General features: G+C 36.2%; 1 protein-coding gene across 2 annotated transcripts in view; it reads right to left on the bottom strand.

Moving 5' to 3' along the window:
- Positions 1 to 23,561, bottom strand: part of LRBA (LPS responsive beige-like anchor protein) — a 368,959-nt gene that overhangs the window by 76,770 nt on the left and 268,628 nt on the right. For both annotated transcript variants that reach the window (XM_036381985.2, XM_036381986.2), the window contains one exon: positions 14,759 to 14,911. In XM_036381985.2, coding sequence (XP_036237878.1) covers positions 14,759 to 14,911 — 153 coding nt within the window. The remainder of the gene's footprint in view (positions 1 to 14,758; positions 14,912 to 23,561) is intronic.

Raw genomic sequence — 23,561 nt, 5'->3', positions numbered from 1 at the left:
ATTATTTTCACCAGACTTCGTGGTCAGGCAAGATTTGCTGAGGTTTCAGATGCAATATTGACTTAAGCAGTTTCTGCCCTGTCACACCATTTCTAGACTCTCCTTCTTGACACCCAGTTACACAAACATAACTGTCTGCTGGGCTGAATGGCAAAGCAGATGAGAACTGACCCAAACTAAAACCAACATTTTATCTTTTCTTTCAAAATCTGCAGAATGCTTAATATTCTGAGAAATGCCACCTCTTAATACCTTTAAAATAGACACAGATAGTTAGCAGGGATGATATGTAAGCATCTTTTGTCTCCTCTGCATTTATACAATAGAAATAATACATTTGCCTCATCACATGAAGGTCATGTAAAGGTAACTTAGTAATGTCTGTGGATGACTCAGATACTACTGAGTGAACACCAAAGAAAAGGCCATGTAGGATGCTTTTTTTAGAAGAGAGTTCAAACAGCATGCAATAACCAGGGTTTGAAGCTATATAAATGTAAGCAGTATGGAGGAGGAACAGAGCAATGCATTAAATGATCTCTGTCCATCTTCTAGACTGAATAAAGTCAGCATAAAACAGCAGCATGGGACCATTTAGCTAGACATTATATGTTGAGGCATTAGCTGAAGGGAAATGTATTCATCAGATATAGGTACATATTTTGTTTTTCAAGTAGTAGAAGTCCATGAACTTATTCCATAAACCCTCCAGAGATGGAAAAAGAGGAGTCCTTTATTGTACGACATAGCATGTGAACATGTTTCTATGCAATCTGCATTTGGTTTCCAACCTCATTAAAAATTCCAAAGCAGTAGTTGGTGTAGGACCACCATTCTGAGAGAATTCACAACCAAAATACACTGTCTTAAAGCTTTCCTATTGCTGCCTTTGTGGGAAGGCCCTTCAGCTAGCAAAGCAAACAACTGAAGGATGTGAATTCAGACATGTAGTGACTGTAAGGTCAGCACATGACCGCCAAGTATTCATGACCCCAAATTAAGAGGTATTACCCTCTATCTACTAATCCTTGGGTCACAAATGTACAGCCTTCTCCAAGAACATTAAAAATTCCTGAAATTTGCTTACAGCCCATTGCTTGAAAGATGGAAAGCTAACATGCATGAAGTGATCAGATAAGTGAAAGGGGCAGTTCTGTTCTCAAATATCATATTAAACATGCCATTTCTTTCAGTCATCTTTTCTGTTAATGAAGACCACTACAATTTTACATTAAGGTAATACAGAAATACAACTATCTCCTGATAATAAGAACTTTAATTTCCCAGATTCTAACATTTTAAATCCCAAATAGAATTTTGAAGGACAATGAAAACAGAAGCAACATTCATCTTAGCAGCAAATGCATTCAGAAGGTATTTCTAGTAAAATCACACCACATGTGACCCAGAAATTAAGTTCTACATTTTAGCAGAGTGGCTTTAGTTTTTAAACTATGAAAGACTATTTTTATCAATCTCAGTGCTTTCACATTATATAGAACATATGAGAGGCTATGAGTCATTCTGTTTGTAAGGTTACACAAACGTTTTTACTGAGAACAAAAATCCAGCTTTTCATGCCATCTGAATGTTTATGTCCAAAATTTACTTGTTAAAATTAACTGCAGCATCTGCATTTCCCATACATTATAGTTACCAAAAAAAAAAAGTGTACTTTTTTTTTTTTTAGAAGAAAATACTTCCAGATTAAATTCTTTGTGGGGACCAAAGCTGTGTTAACCTTCTAGCTGTTATTAGAGCTCATTACAAACTTCATACCTGGTACATGAACCTAACATTTCAGGAAGTTATCAAATAGATTTCGTGTTCCTGAATTAGGATCTCTGTGTAACTACTGGAGACAGTAAAGCTGTCTCTGTTTATTAATATACCCATATCCCTGTAATTTTTGTATTTACAGATAGTAACACAAAAAAAAAACCTCAGAAAAACTGAAGATACTTGGCCATATCTGCTGATTCGTCTGTATATTTTCACATTAATTTCTTGTATAATTCTCTGCTTCACTGCTTGTATCACAGCTTTCTGCCAGCAAGCTCCACTGACACTATTCATGTAACACTACCCTTTTTAGTCTCTTTGCAGAAAGTGATCTTTGGACTGGAAAACCCCAATAGGTGGCATTTCATTGCAGTCTATAACTGTCCCTGACAAACATAAATTTTAGGGACTACTTCAGTTGAGTTTTTTCTCCTTCCTTACTCTTTCACTTCTTGTTACATCCTAAACCTCACAATGAAAAGAGCAGGAAAAAGGGGAATGTTTTAGTCAGAGATGTGTGATTATGGAAGAAGCATCCATCTCTAGGAAACCCTGTGGCTCACTTCAGGGAACACCTGTGGAATACATACCTTACCTTGCTCCTGCACTGGGACTTGCTCTTGTTAGGGAAGTGACAAAACTGACATAAAACAGAGATGGCCATCTGGCGAGACCCAGCTTGCCAGGCGGTTTTATCTGATCCCCGAGCACGCCTACCCATCACCAGCCCAACCACACCGAGGATAATGTTTATATATGCTGCAGGACAAGGGTGCATAAAACAAATCCAAATCAGCAGGATTTAAAGCACTGGAAATAAAACTGAGCTAATGTGACTGTGCTGTTGTAGCCAGAAACAAAACTGATGCTGAGTACACAGGATTTATTCAAGTGCACAGCCTAGCTCATGTCAGTCTCCTACATAGCCACAATATCAAAATGGTAGCAAAAACAAGTCAGCACACCGTTTACACCTTACGCAAGGGCCTATAAATGGGTCACAATCAGGTTAGATGACACCGTCCCACGGGAGGAATCTCAGCACAAAGCAAAATTTCTCATTAAGTGGTCACCCATGGTTACAACAATGCAAAAGGAACTTCCCTCCGTATTTGGGAGAGAAACATCCAAACCCAAAAGAATAAACCTAAATATTGCTCTCTTCTAAAATTATTCTAAAGCACTAATCCACACAAGGCAAACTGCAACTGGGGCACAGTTCAACAAACAAGAATGAAGGCAGAAAGGAACACAATCTGCCAAAAATCTGTGAAGAGCTTAGATCTGCCCCCACTGACAGCAAAACTGAGCTTAAAATGGACATGAGCTAAGTTTGTATGCAGCTTTGGAATGGGTTTTCCTCATAGTTTAATTCTGGTGTACACACAGCCCAAGGGCGTGTCTGCACGATGGGCTTGCATCAGTCTGAAGGGAGGATATTGACAGTGCAGACGTCCAAGTCCACGTAGTAAAGGCTGCTTCACATGTTTTTAGTATCTTAGAGAAAGGCCTAATAAAGTAAATTAATATAAATCAAACATCTTTGAGATTATGCAGCAAATTTTAATTCTTAGGTTATTTATATTACTTTAGGCAAAATATATTATGAAAAGCCTGTTGTTAAAACAGTTATCCTGTGATTTATTATGAAAGCAGACAATGCTCCAGCAGCTCCTGGAGCATGCTTTCACCATCCTCCACTCCTAATCCTCATTACAAAGTTCTTATTCTGCCTCAGAAAGCAGATGGCAAGAGATAATGTCAGTTACAATTAGGAAGCTTCACTGCCCTTAAGGACTCTTCTGCTATACATTTGCAATTTATTTTTTAAGAGATTTTTAGAAACAAGATACTTTGCACTATTTTTATTCTAGCATGTGGTTTGGAACATCCTCAAAATAATTACACAGGGTTTTTTTTTGTATGTGGGGGTTTTTGTCCTTTAAACAATGGAGAATTTTGGGGGTTTTATTAATTCAAAATAAACATTATAAATGAAGCTTCCAGCATTATTTTTATTCTACACATTGCAAAACTAAACCCACTTGAGTTTCCTAATATTTTAAATCAATTTCCTCTAAACTACTTGTATGCTGCTGAACCTTTCATGTTTTTATGAGCCCAGTTCAACTCTCACTAACAACTAACTTGGATCAGGTCCAACATTTAACTGTAGTTTAGAAAATCCCTTCCATTTGGATGACAAACTCAAAAGACCTCACAAGAGTATATTTTATGTCACTTTATCAATGCAGAATTTTGTCTGCTTATAACCTATTTGAATGCCAGATATACTTTTGCTATTATTAGTATCTTTAATGTTGCTTTACAAGCTGATGCTTGTTAATAACAATACTAGTCTGCCTAAATAAAATCCAAATAGGAAGGAATATTTCAGAATGCAAAAAAGAAAAAAGCTGAGATTTCACATAACTTTTTTATTGGAGACTTATTTTGAAACTTCAGTGTTGGAGAAAATTTCTCGCAAAAAGAAGTAAGCCAGATTGTCTCAGCTAGCCTTCTCTGGGTCACATAAATATTATCTTTCTGTAGATATACCCTCCACTATCCTCCTACAGAGCAGCTACATTAATGGAAGATGATACACCTGCTCTCTGTTGCTGATTAAAGTTTCCCCCTTCCCATATTCTATTCCTCAGATCTGCCACAGACACTGGCAAGTGAGAGGTCCCTAACATGTTTCAGCCAAACTGATCCTAGATAGGCAGCCAAAACATTCTTTAAGTACTTAAACTAACCTGGAAAGGATCAGGTGAGCACAAGCATGAGAAACTCTAGCTCTGATGTTTGTTACCAATGGTCCTTTACTTCATGCTTCAAAAGCAGAACAATTGTATTGATTTAAATTGCAGAGTATAGCAATACGTGGCTATTTGAGAATGAAATAAGGAAATTAAAACTGGCCCTTTATTGGATTTGGTTCTGTAGTTGACTCTGTATCTCACAAATGTTACTAATACAGATCAATAGATCAGCAAGTATTTACTTAAAGGCAGACTTTGTAGCTAGCATAAGCAGCCTTTTAACTAATAAAGACTGAGAATAAAAGCTACAACCTAAGAGATCTGGGGCTGCTTGAATTCCTTCACAAAGAGAAACTGGGAAAAGAATTCACAGTCCTTTCTCATTTAAGGTGGACCAACCATCTGACCAAAGCAACCAAGCGCCCAGTACATTTATGACTCGTGTGAACATGACCTGGATTGTTAAAAACCTGCATTTTTTTTGCCAAGTACATTCTCTTTTCTTGACTAATGGTCTATAGTTTGGCCTCTCCTTAAACCAAAAGGGCTACACCTGAACTTCCAATTAAAGGGTAACAACTGGCAGATGTGAGGGACCATCTAGCAGGAGGTTGATGCTGAGCAGATGGGCTGGGGTGCAGCAACCTTTTCCATCAGTTTCCACCCACTGCTTTTGCAAAGGCACATAATCACCAGGAGCCTGACACTGTCTTTCTTCAGGCAGCAGCAGGATACTCCCTGCAGAGCACAGGGCTGCTATCATCAAACTGGGACCAGGAACAGGCTAACTAGAGCCTGGCCAGCTCCACAAGCCCACACTGCTCGCTGCTGCTTAATGAGATAACTTCAACAGAGCAAACAGAAGTTTCCACTCAAGAATGTTTGTACTTCCACTAGTCAGCAGAGCAGCTGACTATGCCATTTGCTGTGCAAGTGCCATAAATGGGAGAAAAATTTGTAAATCAGGTCACTAAAATAATAACTTTTGTTAGAAATAAGGCTTTTTCATGTTATTTCAATTTAAAGCACAGCTTTGCAAACATCTGTCCCTGAACAAAGACACAGTTGGGGAAATTTGGTGAGGGGTAGGAAGAAGAGGTGGGGAGCTCTCCTTAGATACATCCCTAAGTTTTGGAAACATTTCTTCAGATTTTTCTTTCTATAAAGCCTAAAGATCTGTTCTAATGACTAAAACATCATTAATTTAATTAGGTTAAGAAAAAGATACTCCTATTTAATAGAGCAAGGACAGGGGGGTACTATTTCTGTCATATATTTCTCTGAGCTTGTCTTAACTGCTGAATGTAAGATCTTGTATTTCATATTATATGTTTTGTACCACATAACAAAGTAAGTAAGCTTTTATTTGTATAAATGTCCCTCTCTGATTTCTGAGTATTATTGTTATATTTCTGAGTCTAATTCACACTTTTTCAAAAATATTGCCCTGTAGCAAAGTTAAATTTATCACTTCATGAACAACTTTTATGTCCCCATGTTACAAAATAATGCATGTCATTTCCTGAAGCATCTTCTCAGTACTATACATTATACTGTAAGGTTTTCTTATGCTCTTTCTTATCTCCTTTCTTCTAGGAACAAGAAACTCTTTCCTCATACCAGAGTTCCTCCTACATCCATATCATTGTCATAAGCTTTCTCTATATCCCAGATGGTTTTAGTAACATTACTCTTCCTCATCCCAGGAGTGGAGTCTTGCCAGGAAAAAGCACCAAAAGCAAAGCCTCGGCTGACTTCTTTTTGTATCCTTCCATGTAGGGCACAGATGGTCAGGTTTCCTCAGCCCCTCCCCTTCTTCAGCTGAAAACCCCAGCTCCACGTTTGCAAATATTGCCAAAAATCTCACCTCCTTTTCCAACACTTAGGATGGAAACTTCTCTACACTGACTCTATTACAAATACTTTGTTTTGAGCTACACACCAAATTCAAGTTTACCAGTATATTTGCTGTATGCGAGTCCTTACCTCCCTACAGGAGGAACAACTTGGATATTTGTTTGCAAGGACCCTTCCAATCACAGACTGTAAGTTTCAGTAAATAGAGTAAAAAACTGCCATATCTTTCAAACTTTTTTTTTCCTCCCTTACCACTAAGCTTGTGAAGCAATTTTTACACCTTACTCAAAATTCTTGGTACATTTTCAGCAGTATCAGTCCAGGCACAACATTTGCAGAACAGACAAAGAGAAGACAGACAGATTTAGTGAACACCTGTTAAATGGGGCAGTAGCTCCAGCACAATTGTTTCCCACTTCATTTCACACAGTAATAACTTGAATGTCCTCCATGGACTCGCTTTCAAACACCAGTTCTACAACATCACACAACAAAAGAGCTGAAAGCAAATTTAATTGTCTAGATTGCTTCCAAACACCTTATTTTTGGATAAAAGCAAATATACCTACTTTAGGGTTTTTTTTTTTTAACTGTATCTACTCAAACTGTGTTATATTCAACATTCTATAATCTTTCCCAATTGCCTAACATTCTCCTCCATGTTTTAATATTTATCTTTTCTATGGTAAATTCTTTTACCTCATTAGGAAATCTGCATACCCCATCACTCTCTTTACAGTCCCTACTTTTAGTTTAGGCTTTGTTTCCTTTTGACTCTTATATGTGTATCCAGGCTTTTCTTGCTCTTAAATCTCCTTGTTTAATTTTGCTGTCAGTTAAAATACTTGTATGTTTCAGTTTTATTGCAGCTCACCTTGACTCCACTAACACAGACACATTACACATAAGTGTGTAGTGTCGTAACAATTGGAAATTAATTAGAACTATTTTTAGAATGTGATAGGTTATGGCTTTTTTTTAAATGAGAGAATTAGGCTAGCCTTATTCAAGACCTTAAAGTTTTAGAATTATGAAGTGTAGCAAATTATGATACCAGCTTCTTTAACTATTTTTTCACAATAGCAAAGCCTAACTATCTATGAGTCCTTTAAGTTTTCTTCATTCAGGAAGACTGGCATCTATCCCACTCTCAGAAACTGCTGAAATACAAGCATGTGTGGACTTTTTAAAAATAATTCTACACTGCTTACATTCTTGAAGTCCAGAGTTTGGTTGTAATTTCTATAAAGTAACTTGCATGCAGTTTAAAGAGATGGTAGGAATTGCAGACATAAAGAAAGAAATGTTATGGAAAGAACAGACTTGAAAAACTCTGCTTTTCTTTCTATTTACAAAGATGGAATGGATAGAAAATAGATCAAGGCTTTTGACTAGCAAATGACGGTCTGCTACCTAGGTTACTGTTTTCATTGAAAAGGCAAAAAAACAGTTTCTTTCCATCATCACATATATTTTATTATGTATTAACTTTGTCCTACAGATGCATCTCTCCAGTGTATTCCATCATATATATTATGCAAATCCCATCTCCCAATATTAGCCTATTTTGCTGTATTATGAAACCCAAACTGAATGCTTTCAGTATCCTTACCTTCTGTTCAAAAGCACAGTTTGGGTTCACTTTTAATTATTTCCCTCATATTCTTGAATTTATTTGACTCTCTCTGTATTGTAGTTTTCTTTACAAATTAAATCAATAAAAATTCATATATGAAAATTAATAAAGCCACGATTCCAACAGAATTGGATTTAAATAAACATGAATTTCTGGCCATATTTCTTAGATGGCACTTCAATAAAAATAAGTTACACAGCCAGTCAATTGTACACACAGAAAAATTAGTCTACATTTTTTATTCACAGATTTTCAGAGTCTTTTCTAATAGGCCATATATCACATTCCCTTAGAAATATTTCCTCCTTACTTTTCAAAAATGTCTTGTATTGAATGATTTTTTTAATTTTCCCTCCAGAATACCAACAGATTAGGTTTTTACCTGCATCAATTTCAGCTATTTGTGGTTATGCTTGCATTGCTAAGGTTATTCTACATTCATCTTCAGAACTGAATAAAGTGTTTCAGAACAGGTAAAAAAGTCTCATTCTCCCCTTCCTATGATAATAATCAGACCTGTACATGATATAATTAAATCAAAAGATTGCTCGCTATTACCCAGGTTTTTTGATTCTACCCTGCACACAAACGTTTCTATGTCAAAGACAAAGGTTCTAACTTTTGGAAAGTAATTATAAAAGTGGAAAAAATCCTGCACAAACACAGATGATGAAATTGTCACGTGTGCTGAGCTGGCAGGAGATGACCCTGAGTGGTGCAGGAACACAGATTTACCAATGCACCAAATGCAAAAGCAGACAGCTTTAAGCCAGTGCTGGTAATCCCCATGGAGAAACTGAAAGGGAAAACCAGACAATGACTAGAACTGCACACTGGAATCGTGGAAGTGCTTCTCCAGGAAAGGAGGAATCCTGCTTCATTCACACACCAGCCTACATTCCCTTCAGCTGTTTAAGAGATCACCTGTGCCCCTCTGCCTGCTAAGTGCACACAGAGTGGAGCCCCTGTGCTTCCCAGGACAGCCTTGTTTCCATAGATGAGGGGAAAAAAAAAAGTATTAAACAATATCAACCTTTTATACAGATGAAATCCAATATGCCAGCAGACTGCACCTTCCACACCCAACTTTGCTGAAGAATACTATTCCTGACTGGAATTAGATTGCTACATTTCTGAGACTTCTATGGATGAAAATGTTTATTTTGCCTGATACAAGGAACCTTACTTCCTGTATAAAACTTTTTTCATAGTTACATCTTGAAAAACCATAAAATGACTGTAGCATGATGCTTTAATATTCACTGGCACTAATTATGTTTAAACATACAGCTATTTTATTTGCATAAACATATAGCTATTTTAATTGCATAATGCACATTCATAGCATAGAAATAAAAGTATTTGTCAGGAAAAGCAAAGTTACAGATTAGTTTTATAGCTATCTTTTCCACAATAATTTATGAAAGCCATTTTTGCTAAAAATTATAATACTTGTAGAGTTAATAGACATCCTCCATTCAGAGGATATTGTATAGATCTTGTTTTGTATATAGATTATAATCTTCAAAGAAAAGGCACAAGAAATCACCAAATATCAGAAATAGAATTTGAAGTAAAGTTCAGAGTCTGAAAGAACTGATATCAAAATTCTCAAATTCTGTGAACATCCCACATCAGCCAGGATTGCTGGAAGCATCTTCATTCCTCAGTGTACACAGCTCCATCTGCATTCCAGCTTTTTAAGACCACATCCAATTCTATGAAGACCAGAATCTCAAAGTAGGTGCCGCACACATTACAACTCTGATGTTGCTGGTTAAGCCTAGTTTACATTTTACCCCTTTTTTTCTCCTCTCTAATGTTTTTAACATATTGAATGAGTCAGCTGTTATCAGAAATACACAACTAATGATCTAGCAATCTATTACTAGTAATCCCCACTTCTAAGCCTTAATTCACATAGCTAGTATCACATTATGGTATGATTTGCTGTAACATTTTCAAATACACAGCTGTGGAACCAGGAAAAACATCGCAGAGAGATTTTTCCAAGATAACACACAAAAAAATCCAGTACATTCCACGTTCCAGGCTTTAACCCAGTACCTATGTTTGACTAATAGCAATAGTTTTAACAGACTGAAAGTAACATAATTTTTTCAAAACCAAGTTTTGTTTTTTCACCCAACTCACAAAACTTGCAGTTCTGAGCACTGTTGTGTGAGAGTTGGCAGAAGATGCTACTTTTTCAGTGTAGCCTGGTATAAGGTGGAGTTGCTTGTGCTAAAAAGTAATGCCCCATATCAACTGATAATGACTCTAATTCTCACTGGAGATTTTTCTTACCTTAGACAGTTCTTAAAACTGATTCATTGTGCTCCACTAAAATTTGTATTGGGGCAAATGACACCCTACCCTTCCTTTCCATTTTGCTTTTCATGGCTCTGCCACGTTTATTTTGTGTATAGCATCTTTATGTATTTAAACATTTCATTTGTTTCAGAAAGCATCCCAGCTTCCAAATACTACATTTTCAATTATTTGAGAATTGGATTTCAAAACTTTCAGTCCAGCACAGTAATCTCATCACTTTTCTAATTTGTCTTGCATTTTCCCCAGTATTGAACAAAATGGATAAATTCCAAATCATGAAAGGACTAACTCTGCAATAAAGCACTAAAACACTTAAATTGAGATATATTGTGGAAAGCTGTCTTGACAGACCTCAATAACTTCATTATCATTGAAGCAATCTAATTCTCAAAAAGCTGAGGCTCATCAAAGCTGTGTGAAATTTAGTTATTATCTGTTGATTAATAGTTTCAAATTAATTCTTCCCAATTCAGACATCCAACTTTCAATGACAGGACAAAATAGATTACTTTACCATGCAGAACAGAACTTCCTTATTGAGATTTTTAGCTATTCCTAACTATCAGTGGGAAGCATAGGGCTTTTCCCTGGGTTTCACCTGGTCTTTGTAAATGTCTACTTTTTCATGCTTGATACAAAGGGCATTTAAAATTTCTATCAGCTTGAATGCAGTAATTATCCCTAGGTCCAACACGTGAAATTAAATTCCTAAAACAGAAAACTGTTCTAAAGGAGAGCACCTAACATAACTAAGACTGTGAAGCCAAGAAAAGATGCCACAAAAGTCTAAGTTTTAAAGGTTCTATCTGTTTCTGTGTCTGAAAGCTGCTGCTAAAGGTTTTGTTTAGTACTTCTGTATCCAAACCACATCTGAGCATCTATCTCTTTATATTCTCCCAAGATCACTTCCCATTCCTATTTCCTGTAGGCCTTTCAGAAGCATGGGAGAACCAAAAATTGTTAGGTATCAGATGAAGTTTGCATCCTCCCTTTCACTCACATATTAAATGCTAAAGATACTACAACTTGGAAATAGTAAAGTAAGGATGCAACAGTATGTTGCATTGAGATTTTTCTGTTTTGTTGGGGGGAGGAATTATAATTTTATCTTGTTTAAAAGCTTGTGGGTTTTACTCTTATTAAGCTAATACTATAATTCTTATTAAACACATTTATGAAATGATGAATTTAGACAATAATATAGTTATTGTTAACTGCACTTGTATAAACTGAAAAACATTTTCCAATGTCTTAGCAGTTATTTCTTGGCACTAAACATAGTATGCCTGAGCTTTAGAGGTATATAATCGTGTTTCACAATGGTAAAAACACAGTCACTTTTCCATCAAAATCTGGACTGTCTCAGAGAAAAATACCCTACCCCGCTACTGAGTTATGTTATTGCAAAACATTGTATATCACAGACTAATACAAAATACCAACTATATGCAGAAGCAATAGATGCACTTTGGAGTTCTTTGTATTGCTTAGAATGACATCCTGATGCTACCATTTAGCTCATGATAACATTACATCAATCAAAATCCAGTTTTAATTATACACCATTCTGCTTTTTCTCTCAGAGCAAACACAGAGAAAATGACCTATTTCAATTAAAATACACACTTTATAGAATTAAAAATAGGTTGGAAATCACTTTTAAATCAGCTATCAGCCTGTCAATTAATGCTCTGAACCCCTGCTATTGACCCAGTACTGTACAAGCTGTTATTATGCACTGTCCTACCTATCATCTGTTCCCCGTGCTGCTCTGTTCCAGAAAGACAGACAGCTGCAACAGAATATCCCTGTTCAACCTGAGGACCATCTGACTTTAATTGTAGCACACAGCTTGATGTGGGTCTGGTTATGAGAAGCTGAAGTATCACACTGTAATAATCTGGAAAAGCAGAAAGCTGCCAACACGCGGCTGCAAACAGGGGCTTGCGCTGTCTGGCTGCCTGACGGGCTGCAGGAAATATGATTAATGAGCAAGGTATAATGATATCAGGAACCCGATTAGCACCACAGAAAGGTCACAGATCAAAGTAGTATGCATTTCATGAGCTCCAATCGTTGTATAAGATCTGGGGACTTAAAGAGGTAAACTCAAATGCAAAGGAGAAAAAATATCTTTATGTCATAGCTTACAAAATGAGCACTTGAAATACTGTAATCCCTATTTTGTCTGAACCAGGAGACAGCAAGGAAATATTAGCTGAATACATCAGCCCATGCCACATTGTAGCAAGCTCTTCTTGATCATATTAGTGTGGATCTGAGCTTTAAGCAGTCTCCCTAAACTATTCTACTTGAAAAAGAAACTATGCTGATGGTATTCAATCCACCAAGTATAAACAAGGAAAAGCAATTTAATATTTGCATGTAATTTTCTCAGTGTTATTCCACTGCAAAAGTGGCAGATCACAGAGGGCATCACCCACACCAGCCAGGCCCATTACGACTGGATAAGTTTAACTAGGTCAGATAGATGCAGTTAATGTAATTCATTGGCAGAGAGGCTTAAATTTAATGCTACCAGACCGACCAAAACTTGGTATCCTAATTACAGAAACAGCATCAAGGACCTACAGCTGTAGGTCCTACCCATTTGGTAGAACACCTGACATCATCTGGATGATGTCTGGCACATTTTAATACCAACACTTGATAAATTATTTCTTACTTTCATAACTAGCTTAAGCCTTAAAAAAATCAAATTTTTTTCTGTGCAATTAATACTTGAAAACTGTAAAGTTTCATGCCAAGAATATTGCACAAGCGAGAGATATCAAAGAGAGCTGCAAGGAAGGCAGACATGAGCAGCAGACTGGGAAATGAAGGAAGAATGAGGGAATGATATGTCAGAGTATACAGAGCGAGGAGGGTGAGAAAACCTAGCCCATGGCTTGGAATGAGGAAAAATAATTAAGAGCTAAGATCTTAGACAACGAGGAAGTGGGAGATTACCTTCACAGTGGGGAAACCCAGATTTGTAACTAATAGAATAAAAGTATATTTTAATGCAAAATCTAAAACACCGGAGTCATGAGAGATCAAGGCCACCTTGACAGATGTGCCTTTGACAAGTCTGCTCAAGAACACAGCTTTGCATTTCCCAGGTTATTCTGAAGCACCAGCACATGCCAAGCTCACAGAGGTGTCAGGCTACCTCCCCTACCCATCACCACAACTGTGAGATCAAAAGCTGAGTTTCAACATGGTTTGCCAAGTAGTCCTGCTCAATGTTACTGTATTTCATATCTCATTTAAATAAAATTTGCACGTACATATGGATGAAGGAAAACACTAAATCCACCCAACGTTCTTTGTGATTACTATGGTGCATCTACCACTGCCTGCAGGAATCTAGGCCACACAGCATTTCTGAAAAAAAGGTATCATGTTACCAGTACAAGTGTAGTGTGAAACATTCTAATTAACTTCTGAACCACAGATTTCTTCTTATGTAAAGGTTCTCCAATGTTATAAAGCCTGACGTGCCACCAACAACAGAACTTCTTCGATTCCCATATCCTAACGTAGGAGTATCAGGATGCTATCCTGATAAGCCTGGTATCTGAAAGGTTCTTGAGAGTTTCCATGCCTTAATTCACTATTTCCCAGTTAGCTGGCTACCACATGAAAACTGCAGCCTCATATTTCAAGATTTGGTAGGAAAGGCTTCTGTTATTTATTTCAGAATGCCATCAGTGCAGAACTGTTTCATTCTGAGAAGAGCCTAACATAGCTTTTGAGAATGTGCTGAAACACCACTGGTGATAGTGTGATAGCTATTCTGTAATTCATTTCACTGCCCAGAGGGCACAGTGAAGATAGGCAGTGCTAACAACCGCATTTCCCAAAACAGGGAAGAGAACAGTAACACAGGTTTGAGAATGAAGCAGGAAAGGGAGAATTTAGTTTTATTTTCTTGTAAAAAGGCTCTGAAAAATATCAATTTAATGGAAGAAATGGAAGAGGTGGCAGAAGATTGAAAATGCCTCTTTGGAGTTATACGGACACTAAAATTAAGAAACTTCAAAATCACATTTAAGTCACAAATATTTTTATGATCAAACAAGCTTTTTCAAGCCTACTGCAAAGTGATGATTTTATTAGCTCTTTAGAACCACGAGAGCTGACACATAAAAAGGGTAAGATCTCCTGTATATTTAGACTGCATTAAAACTTTTGTGAGCAAATCTAAGACTGAGAATACTATATTCCTTTTTTCTTCCAACATTTGTAAATCCTACTAAAACTATATCTTCATAGTTTATATTTATAATATAAATATATATATTGCAGGCAAAGATGCAAATTATTTCAGAAGAGTCTTGCAAGACAGGAGTGACTGGACAATAGAAGAGAGCCATCTTACCAGCCTGTTAATGCGAACAAATTCTTCTGGGGTTTTGGCCCATGGTGGAAGTTCAACATCAGACACCACTGTTCCATCATCCATCACTCCCAGATTGTAATTGTTGCTGTTGACAAATATCTCTGGGAGGTAATAAAATTCAGGAATCAATTCCTGTAGATAAATGAAAAACAATGCCATGTCAAATTCTGTCAAAGGATGCACTGTGTCACATTAAAAAAAGTAATTATTGGGATGGAATTAAGCAAAGAGAATATATAAAATTCTCCCACAGACATCCCCCTCCTTCCCTAGAAGGGTCCCCTTCTGTACTTTCTAAAATTCAAACCTGTAGATATGATGACTCCTTAGCATGCTTTTAACATGACAAAGAACTGAGATACTACAGGCTCTAAAACTAAAATGTCAGAATATTGGTTTTGGTTGCATATTATGCACTGAGAAACTTAAAAAACCAAAGTAATGAACATCACATGGCACAGATAGTACTTACTGGAAAGGTACAAACAATCAATGATGGTAAAAAGTTGTGGAAAACTGATTCTTTCACATTTTAGTACAATACACATTTAAAGTGCAAATGCACAAATGGCAATCTACAGTTGGATGAAACCAGCATCATAGATATTAATTACAAAGGTGTGAAACCCAGTTATAGTCTTTTTTTCTCTAATGTAAAGGATCTAAGAACCTAAAGTTTAGGCTATTACCTAAGATTGTCCAACACCCAGAAATAATTTTTGTAAATTCCAAAATACCTGGAGTTATGCCACATGTTCCATAAAAACAAACAAAGAAAAAAACCCACAAAGCTGAAGAGAGTCAATATTTTTCTTTCACATAAAATTAGTTTACTCAATTATGTCTCCAGTCTATATATTACAGGGAAGAACCACACAAAATCTCATGCACAAGAGACAAAAAGGCAGGGATTTCACATGGTTACAAGGTCTGCACTAAATTCCTTGTCAGGATCATCATTGCTGTAAACAAGTGATGTTTTTGATGCTCCAGGCCTGTGCTGAACAGGATTGGAACTCAGCATTTACACCTCCCTGGCTGGCCTGCTCTAGCATCTCTGCTGGCACAGCTACCATGGCTGAGGAAAAACAGTACAGGAATTGTGATTTCTAAGTCTTCTCAGAAAAAGAAAGTAATAGTAATGGCTAAAAACAAAATTTATTAAGCAAAAAATGACACATTCTATGCAAAACTGAACGTAACATGCTAAGAAGGAAAATTACCCTCAAACCTGTAAGAATTTTCTTCTGGATAAGTGGATTATTTCCTTGTTTTGCAAAAAGACCTGCAACTTCCTAAGTTGTCATGCATTTTATAAAATACACAGTAGGTAATACATAAATTTATCCAAGTTAATGGGATTAGAACCTTATTTATATACTTTCATAAAAATATTTGCAATGTCTGGGTATAACACTTAATAGAAAAAGCCCATAAAGATGTAACACACATATTTCTGCCCCATATTTTAAAGGTAGATTGTTTGGGTAGGATTTTTTGGTTGTTGGGTTTTTTGGGGGGTATTTTTGTGGAACTTGATGTTGAGACTTAAATACACCCAATAAACCTGGCAATTTGATGGATTTAGAAAAATTGAGCCACTAAATTAGAGAATTTACTTCCTTTGTAAAGAAAGGATCAATACACATAATTGCTTCATAAGTGTATTTCATAGCAAATGAGTGGTGTAAAATTGGTCTTCCATACAGCAAGTGCAAGCTGCAGGCCACTTGAGAAGTAGGAAAAAAAAAAATCAGACTGCCTCAGTGGCTTTGTCTACTGTGGGTGGAGGATGTGGCCACGCCAGAAGATCAGCAGATCAGATCTGAGACGCAGTCCTGACATGGGTCAATGCTCAGAGGTCTCCAAGATAGCCCCTGAGGGCCAGCTATGGCATGAGCAGCTTTCCAAATGGCTGAGTGCAAGGAGGAGGTCATCAGATTGCGGGCAAGGTCAAGCCGAAGTAGCCAGGGCAAAGAGAGGAAAGATCAAGCAGGAATTAAGCTATTATCACCTCCATCCTTGTGTGAAACACTGCTTGGCTTTGAATTGTACATCTTTTTGTTTACAGTCCCCTAATTAACTAGGGTAAAAAACATGCTTCTGTACCAAATGCTCGACAAGCAGTTGATAAAAAAGAGATTTGAAACTATTTCACTGCATAAGAACAAGAATGTAGCAAGGATAAATGCTGTAAAAAATAAAGTTTGTAAAAAAAAAAAAGTAACACTGAGGTTGCTAGAGTTTTTATCATCACAGAAACCAGCAAAGAAAAAGCAGAGGCACAGGACTATTAATTTGATAGCAGCACGCACCACAAATATGAAACCATACCCTGATCTGAGCACTTAAAACACAAGCTCATTACATATGTTGCCAATGCTTTTATTTCTTCTTTAAATATGTATCTGTACAGATATTCATTAGTTTCTTTCAAGATCAGAAAGCATTTGGCTTTCTAGAACACATTGTTTTCATTAGGCTACACAGAAACAATATGCTGGAAACTTCAAAATTACCTGTAATTTCTACTAGTTTGACTATTAGAAACTTTTCATAAAGCTTTTCATTACTCCAGAAATGAGTTTTCAGAAAGTATTTCACTGTCACCATTATGATACATTTCTACAAAAGGAGTTTCTTTGTTATGTGATTTTCTTCTCTTGGCCATGTGCTAACATTTACCCATGGAAAAAGGGAGTGCAAACAGATGCATGTGGCCATTGGAAATGAGCTGCATTTAGAGCCCATTTTTAATGCCTTTATACGGGTGAAAATTATAACATTAGTTAAAGGAAAAGTTTTTACTAAAACAGCAAAAACACCTGATCACAAAATATTAATTTTTATCAAGTAAACAAATATTCTTCATGTATTTGGCAGCTGCAGTCCTTAACAGTCCTTCTCAACTGTATTTGTGGGGTCTTCTTTTTTCTTAAAATCTTCAAATCACATTTTTAACTTCAAATAACATTTTTAATTACAAATTTAACTGACATTAACACAGCAGATGCTGACCCACATGTGCAAATCTAGAAAATAGAACTTCCTGGACACATGAGAATGTTAAAAAAAATGCAGGCACTTTTTGCTTGTTTTGCATGGCAGGAGGAATGATTTAGTAAATGTCTTCACACAAACATCACATGAAGATGCAGGACCAGACATGAGAGGCCAGAATGAAGAACCCTTTAATACCTCACCTGGAACAGTGACCAGGACTGGACTAACACAGGGCAAACACAGCCTCTGCATGGACATTCTGTCAGTTTCTTACAGCTAAATGGTTCTGAACTAATCCATGGTTGATTTGTAAAATCATCAAGCATGGGGTCTGGAGTTTTGTCTGCACAAGTTTCCTTTAGCTGTTCTAAAACTGCTTCCTGGCAGTTCCAGTGCATGATCCCAATAGCCATTTTGTGGAACCCAGTAAATGTTAGTTCCTTACTTGCTCTTCTATGCACCCTTCCAAGTACTACAGACCTCCATGATCATCACATTCTTCCTCAGGGATCTCTTTTTGCAAGCTAAAGGATTCTAGACAGTTTAGATTTGTTCCCTCCAGAAGTCTCCCCTTCCAACTAAAAATTTTGGTTCTCTCCATACTTTTTCTAACTCTGCTGACTGAGTCTCTTCTAAAATTTTCCATACTCAGCACATGTACAGAAATGGTAAAACTGTCCCACGTTTCTTTTGTTTAAATTTCACAGAAAAAGCCAAAACATCTCTATGATTTGTTGAAGCTCTTGTTTTAGGACTTGTGTTTGGAAATTACTTTCTGAAATTTCGCTGTTGGAATTCACCATTTCTACAAGGAAGATATAAGAGATCCTTATGGTAAGCAATACTTCAGTTGTTCTGCCATGCTTTTCACCACAGCTGAAGAAGGAGCTCACAGACAATATCAACATAAATCTAACACTCAGTACTTACTTTAAGAAAAACCTGCCATACCAGGATTCTTATTAAAATAGTTATAAAATTCTGCATAAAACTAAAGTACAATTTTTCTCTAACAGAAATTGCCCCATAGCACATGAAAACAATGATTTCTAAGGAAAATTCATTAAAAATATTTTTTATAAAAATGCAGTATCAACAGGATGTCAGTTTAAGAGTGGTAATTTTTTTTCCCATGCAAAAAAAAATTAATATTACATACTTTGTTTCATTAATGCAATTAAATGTTATTTTTTCTTTTGTTTAGGAAATGACTGATGCATTTTGAAGCAGAGTTATATGATCTCCAAAGATGTCTAGAAACAATGACAGATCCCTAATCCTATTAAACATTTATAAGATACCAAATTTTCAAACTAAATTATTTCACAATCACGTTAAGCAATATTAAGCCTATACATAACCTGTCAAGCAGAATAATAAAAATGCATATTGGAAGTCTAGACTTTTATTCATATTTGCAACACTTTATTTCTTCTGTTAAGGACTTAAATGGCATTCAAGAAATATATACTAATCTATTAAATTAACTCAAATTTCATTTTTTCATCACACTTCAATGAAATAATTTTCAAGACAGTTGGGAAGTATAATTTCTCACTACCCATGAGTTTCCCTTCATCTGCTATATGTGTGTTATTTCTTGCTAAGAAATTGTCAACTAAGAAATTGTCTCAAGACACTGCCTGAAACTCTGCCAAGTTGTAGGAAAAATATTTTTGCAGGTTTCCATTAAAATTCTGAGGGTAATTAATGAAGAAACAAATTTTGCCAATGTTTAACCACTCTGTTAAAGTTCTAAGTGATTATACCTCAAACATTTTCTAGTTTGACAAAAATACTAAACTTCTCAGTAATTCACAATTAAGCAGAGAAGTACAAAAAGTCCGGATATTTATTTAGTAGACTAAAGAAACGTATGATAACCACAATTAAGACCTGATCCATCATTGATCAATAAATAGATTTCATGGAGTCAATATCTCATTGGATAACAACCTGCATCTTTAAAGCACTTTAAATCCTGTTACTCTCTCTATTTACATATGTATATACATATATATATATGAGTGTGTGTGTATATATATAATTATTTTACTTTTTACTTAGAATCTAAGTAAAAGTATTCAATGGTATATATTGAACTTTTTCTTTTTAATTCAGGGAAGTATTTCCCTGTTATGGATCTTAGCACAATTTTACACAAAACCAAATCATTTATGAAAACCAAATATCTGCATCCTAAATATGTTAACATTTCACTATACCAGTTTATGATTAAAAATCTGAATTTCTAGGTACTTGCTTCTGAATTTTGCTGGTCATTGCTCTTTTTGTGACTACTATGACATGAAATTTCTCCTATAGAAGGGTCATGTTGCCAGTTTCACAGCAACTTTATTCAGTAACTTTTGAGACTTTAAATACGAAGTTTGATTTAAAGAAAAACTGTCTAAAATTATGTTATGCTAATAAGTTTTACAATAAACTTTCTGAAACAGCATTTCTGTACCTAAAATTCAGCTGTTTTACACTATGAGGATCACAATTTGCTAAAGAAACCTGTATGAGATACAAATTCAGATATTCAGTACCATTCCCCCAGCCTTACAATAGCTGCCACAGCTGTGTGTCATATCACAGGATTTCACAAATTAATGCCCATTTTATGGTGGAACAACCTAGAACAGTGTAATTGGAGTTTACTAATGTTTTCTTTTATTAAAGAAAATATTTCTTTTATGGTCTCCTAGCATCTCTTTTTGAACAAAACTAATCAAATTCACCAAAACTAACTCAAAGCACATGAAAAAGAAATAAACACAAAGCAGCAGAAGAAAAGACATGAAGAACAGTACCTAGCTCTATACTAGTGACCATAGCTTGGTGAAAAATTGTGAAAAAAAATCACTTGAATTAAACCAATCTAATTTTCTTTTCAAAAGGAAGCTGCAGTGGTGGATGGTGAAAGAAAAAGTGGCAAGGTGTTGCTTTACTTTTGAGAAAGACCTCTGAGATTGTCCCAGTCTCCCATGACATTCCTGCAAGCAAACTAGAGAATGGAGATGAGATTGGGTTACAATAACGTGGGAGTAGCCAAGCTGGAAATCCATTTTCCAAGAGCAGTTATCAATAGTTCACTGTCAGACTGGGAGGACATGGTAATGGAGTCTGCCCTGCTCTTAATTCCAGTCAATAATCTCATTAATGGCCTGGCACAGAAGGTGCAGAAGTAAAATTCCAGATGACACTGAGAAGGCTACACAGCTGTTTGGAGGACAGCAAGAGGACTTCAGATGGTCTTAAAATCTGTATATATGGTATTAACAACTACAAAAACCTGAAAACAATCAGCAAACTACAGCGGAAAAAGGGAAAACACATGCAAAGTGCAAATTACAACATGGATTACAATTATGCTGTTGTAAATATAATGAGAAATAGACTTATTGCAACAAGTTAGGTGCCAAACCAGAAGGAACAAGTGCTTCTGAACAAGTGCAGGCAAATACTGCCAGGCTATCCAGGTTTGCTTTCTCTGTGGTATTAACAAAACCAACCAGGATTGTTTGCACCAATAATGTAAATTAAGAAGTAACTGAGTTACTTGGCCATGCCTATATAGTACTTTAAAAGTACCAAGTGGTACTCTCACAGAATTGAAATACAGTCAGTATTCTTTAGTGCAGAATATTTAACTTAAAAATGCATAATTAAACATTTAAAATCACCAATCCTGAGCTATTTAGTAAATAACGCCAGAGTGGTAGTGAGACCCTAAACTTCCAAAAGATTTTTAATTTGCATTGCTCAAATAAATGGATAGGGAGAACTAGGAAATTGAATTTTATGCCACATATCTCTTGAAATCAAAATTTGTGAAGTTCAAGCAAAGGTTATTCTACAGAGGAGCATTGGTTTTGTGCTTTGATCATTGATCCAAGGTTTTCCCAGGATACTGACACAGATTGGTTGTGACCACACATATGCTTCAGCTTTCTCTGCTGAAGTGATTCCAGCCAGCAAGAGCTCTTTCCAAAGCCAGCTCCTGTTAGTCCTCCTGTAACACACAGTGCTTCCAGCTAAGATTAACAACAATCTTAGGACAGCAGCATCAGTAACTGCATTCATTCTTTCCACACAAAAAGCAAGGAGAAATAATTTCTTGTAATCAGCTCAATGGTTCTAAGTTTCACAATTTTTTTGGCTGGAAGAGTAAAAAACTCTTCTTTTGCCTTTGTTTCCCCTACTTGTTGACAACTACAGCAGCACAATCAAAGTGTTCCACTTTGTTCAGACTCTTCCACCCATGAGTCAACTAAACACATTCAAGCAATAGGAGGCTAAAATGTTGCAATTCTGCATGTAAAATAGATGTTCTGCATTTAGCCATGTATTTCACAAACACTTGCAAGGTAGCAAGGTAGAGCACCAAGTATCAAGAAACTTGGTTTTCACAGCTGTAATAAAATATGGGGAATACAGATATTTCCAGTGAAGATGGAAACGTTCAATCATTCATCCTCAATGTTTCTCAGAGGCAGCTCCTCTAAGCACTAACTCCTCTTGGTCCTTGCAGTAGCTATCATCCAACTCCAGATCCCACCAATCCACTCTTTTGTACCACTTGTTCTTATTGCCTACAGGTGTGGCCTGTTAAGATCAGGCCTACTCCTAATTTTTAGTAATTGGTTCAGCTGCAACTGTTTGGGGGATAAGATTACATTCTATACCACCTTCATTTACCCATACTGGATCCCCTTACACCATCCAGCATGGGCAGCAGAGATTTTTTTCCTTTTTTTCTTACAGTAATATCCATGTAATAAAAGGACACAAGCTCCTCGTCAATCTGATCTGCTTTAGAAGAAAAATAAACATAGCTACTCAGTCTTTCCCTGCATTTTATTTTCAAGACCTTGCATTGTTATCATTGTTCCACTGCAGATTCTCTCTAACTAGCCTACAGCTATGAGTGTATCCCAGCTCAGACCAAATTAAAGCTGGGTAAAAGTGAAGATTTTTGTCATACATTTTGAAAGTTACATTATTTCCTGTTGATGTATCTTCCATGAAATGTTACCCATTATTGTTATACCACAATACTGCTAACACACATGCACTGGTGATGTACTAGAACCCTAAATCTTTTTTTTTTTTTCTCCACAGTAGATTGTTTCTTGTTTTATAACTGTATGAGAACCTACATGAAAATTACAATTATTACTTTTCCCTAATAAACTTCACTTAACACTTTTTAAAATAATTTTTCCCTTCTGCAAGAAGCACTACCCATTTCACTACACTTTCAGTACCTCCCAATCTCATAGCAATGGAAATTGAGGCCTAACCTGTTATTATCGAGAAGAATTCTGCTCAGTACATCTTTCAATTTTAATAATGAACTGCTGGTAGCTATTCTCCAAATACAGTGGATTCTTTTAGACAGAGTAATCCCAGCTCACTCATAAGACAATGTAAAAAACTAAGATCATCATCTGCTTCTTCTCTGTTCATAAGGTCTGTTACCTTTTCTCATCAGAAACTGTGATTGCTTTGACATAATCTCCTCTGGATAAACATGTGTTTCATTTGCTTGTCTCCAAGCTATCTTCCTGGCACTTAAACACAGTCTGATTATTTGCCTAAGTATTTTTCAGTGAATTGTAGTTAAACTCACCTCATAATTTCTTTGCTCTTTTTTTTCCCATATTAAATACTTTGATTGATTTGTCCACTACTGGTATCTTTCTCCTTCTCCATTTCTCAAAAAAACCCAGAAAATGCACTCTGAAATTCCATCTGCCAATCTTGCGGGTTA

The sequence above is a fragment of the Molothrus ater genome, chromosome 4, assembly GCF_012460135.2.
Source record: "Molothrus ater isolate BHLD 08-10-18 breed brown headed cowbird chromosome 4, BPBGC_Mater_1.1, whole genome shotgun sequence".
NCBI lineage: Eukaryota > Metazoa > Chordata > Aves > Passeriformes > Icteridae > Molothrus > Molothrus ater.
This window is presented reverse-complemented; position numbering and strand designations above follow the sequence as displayed.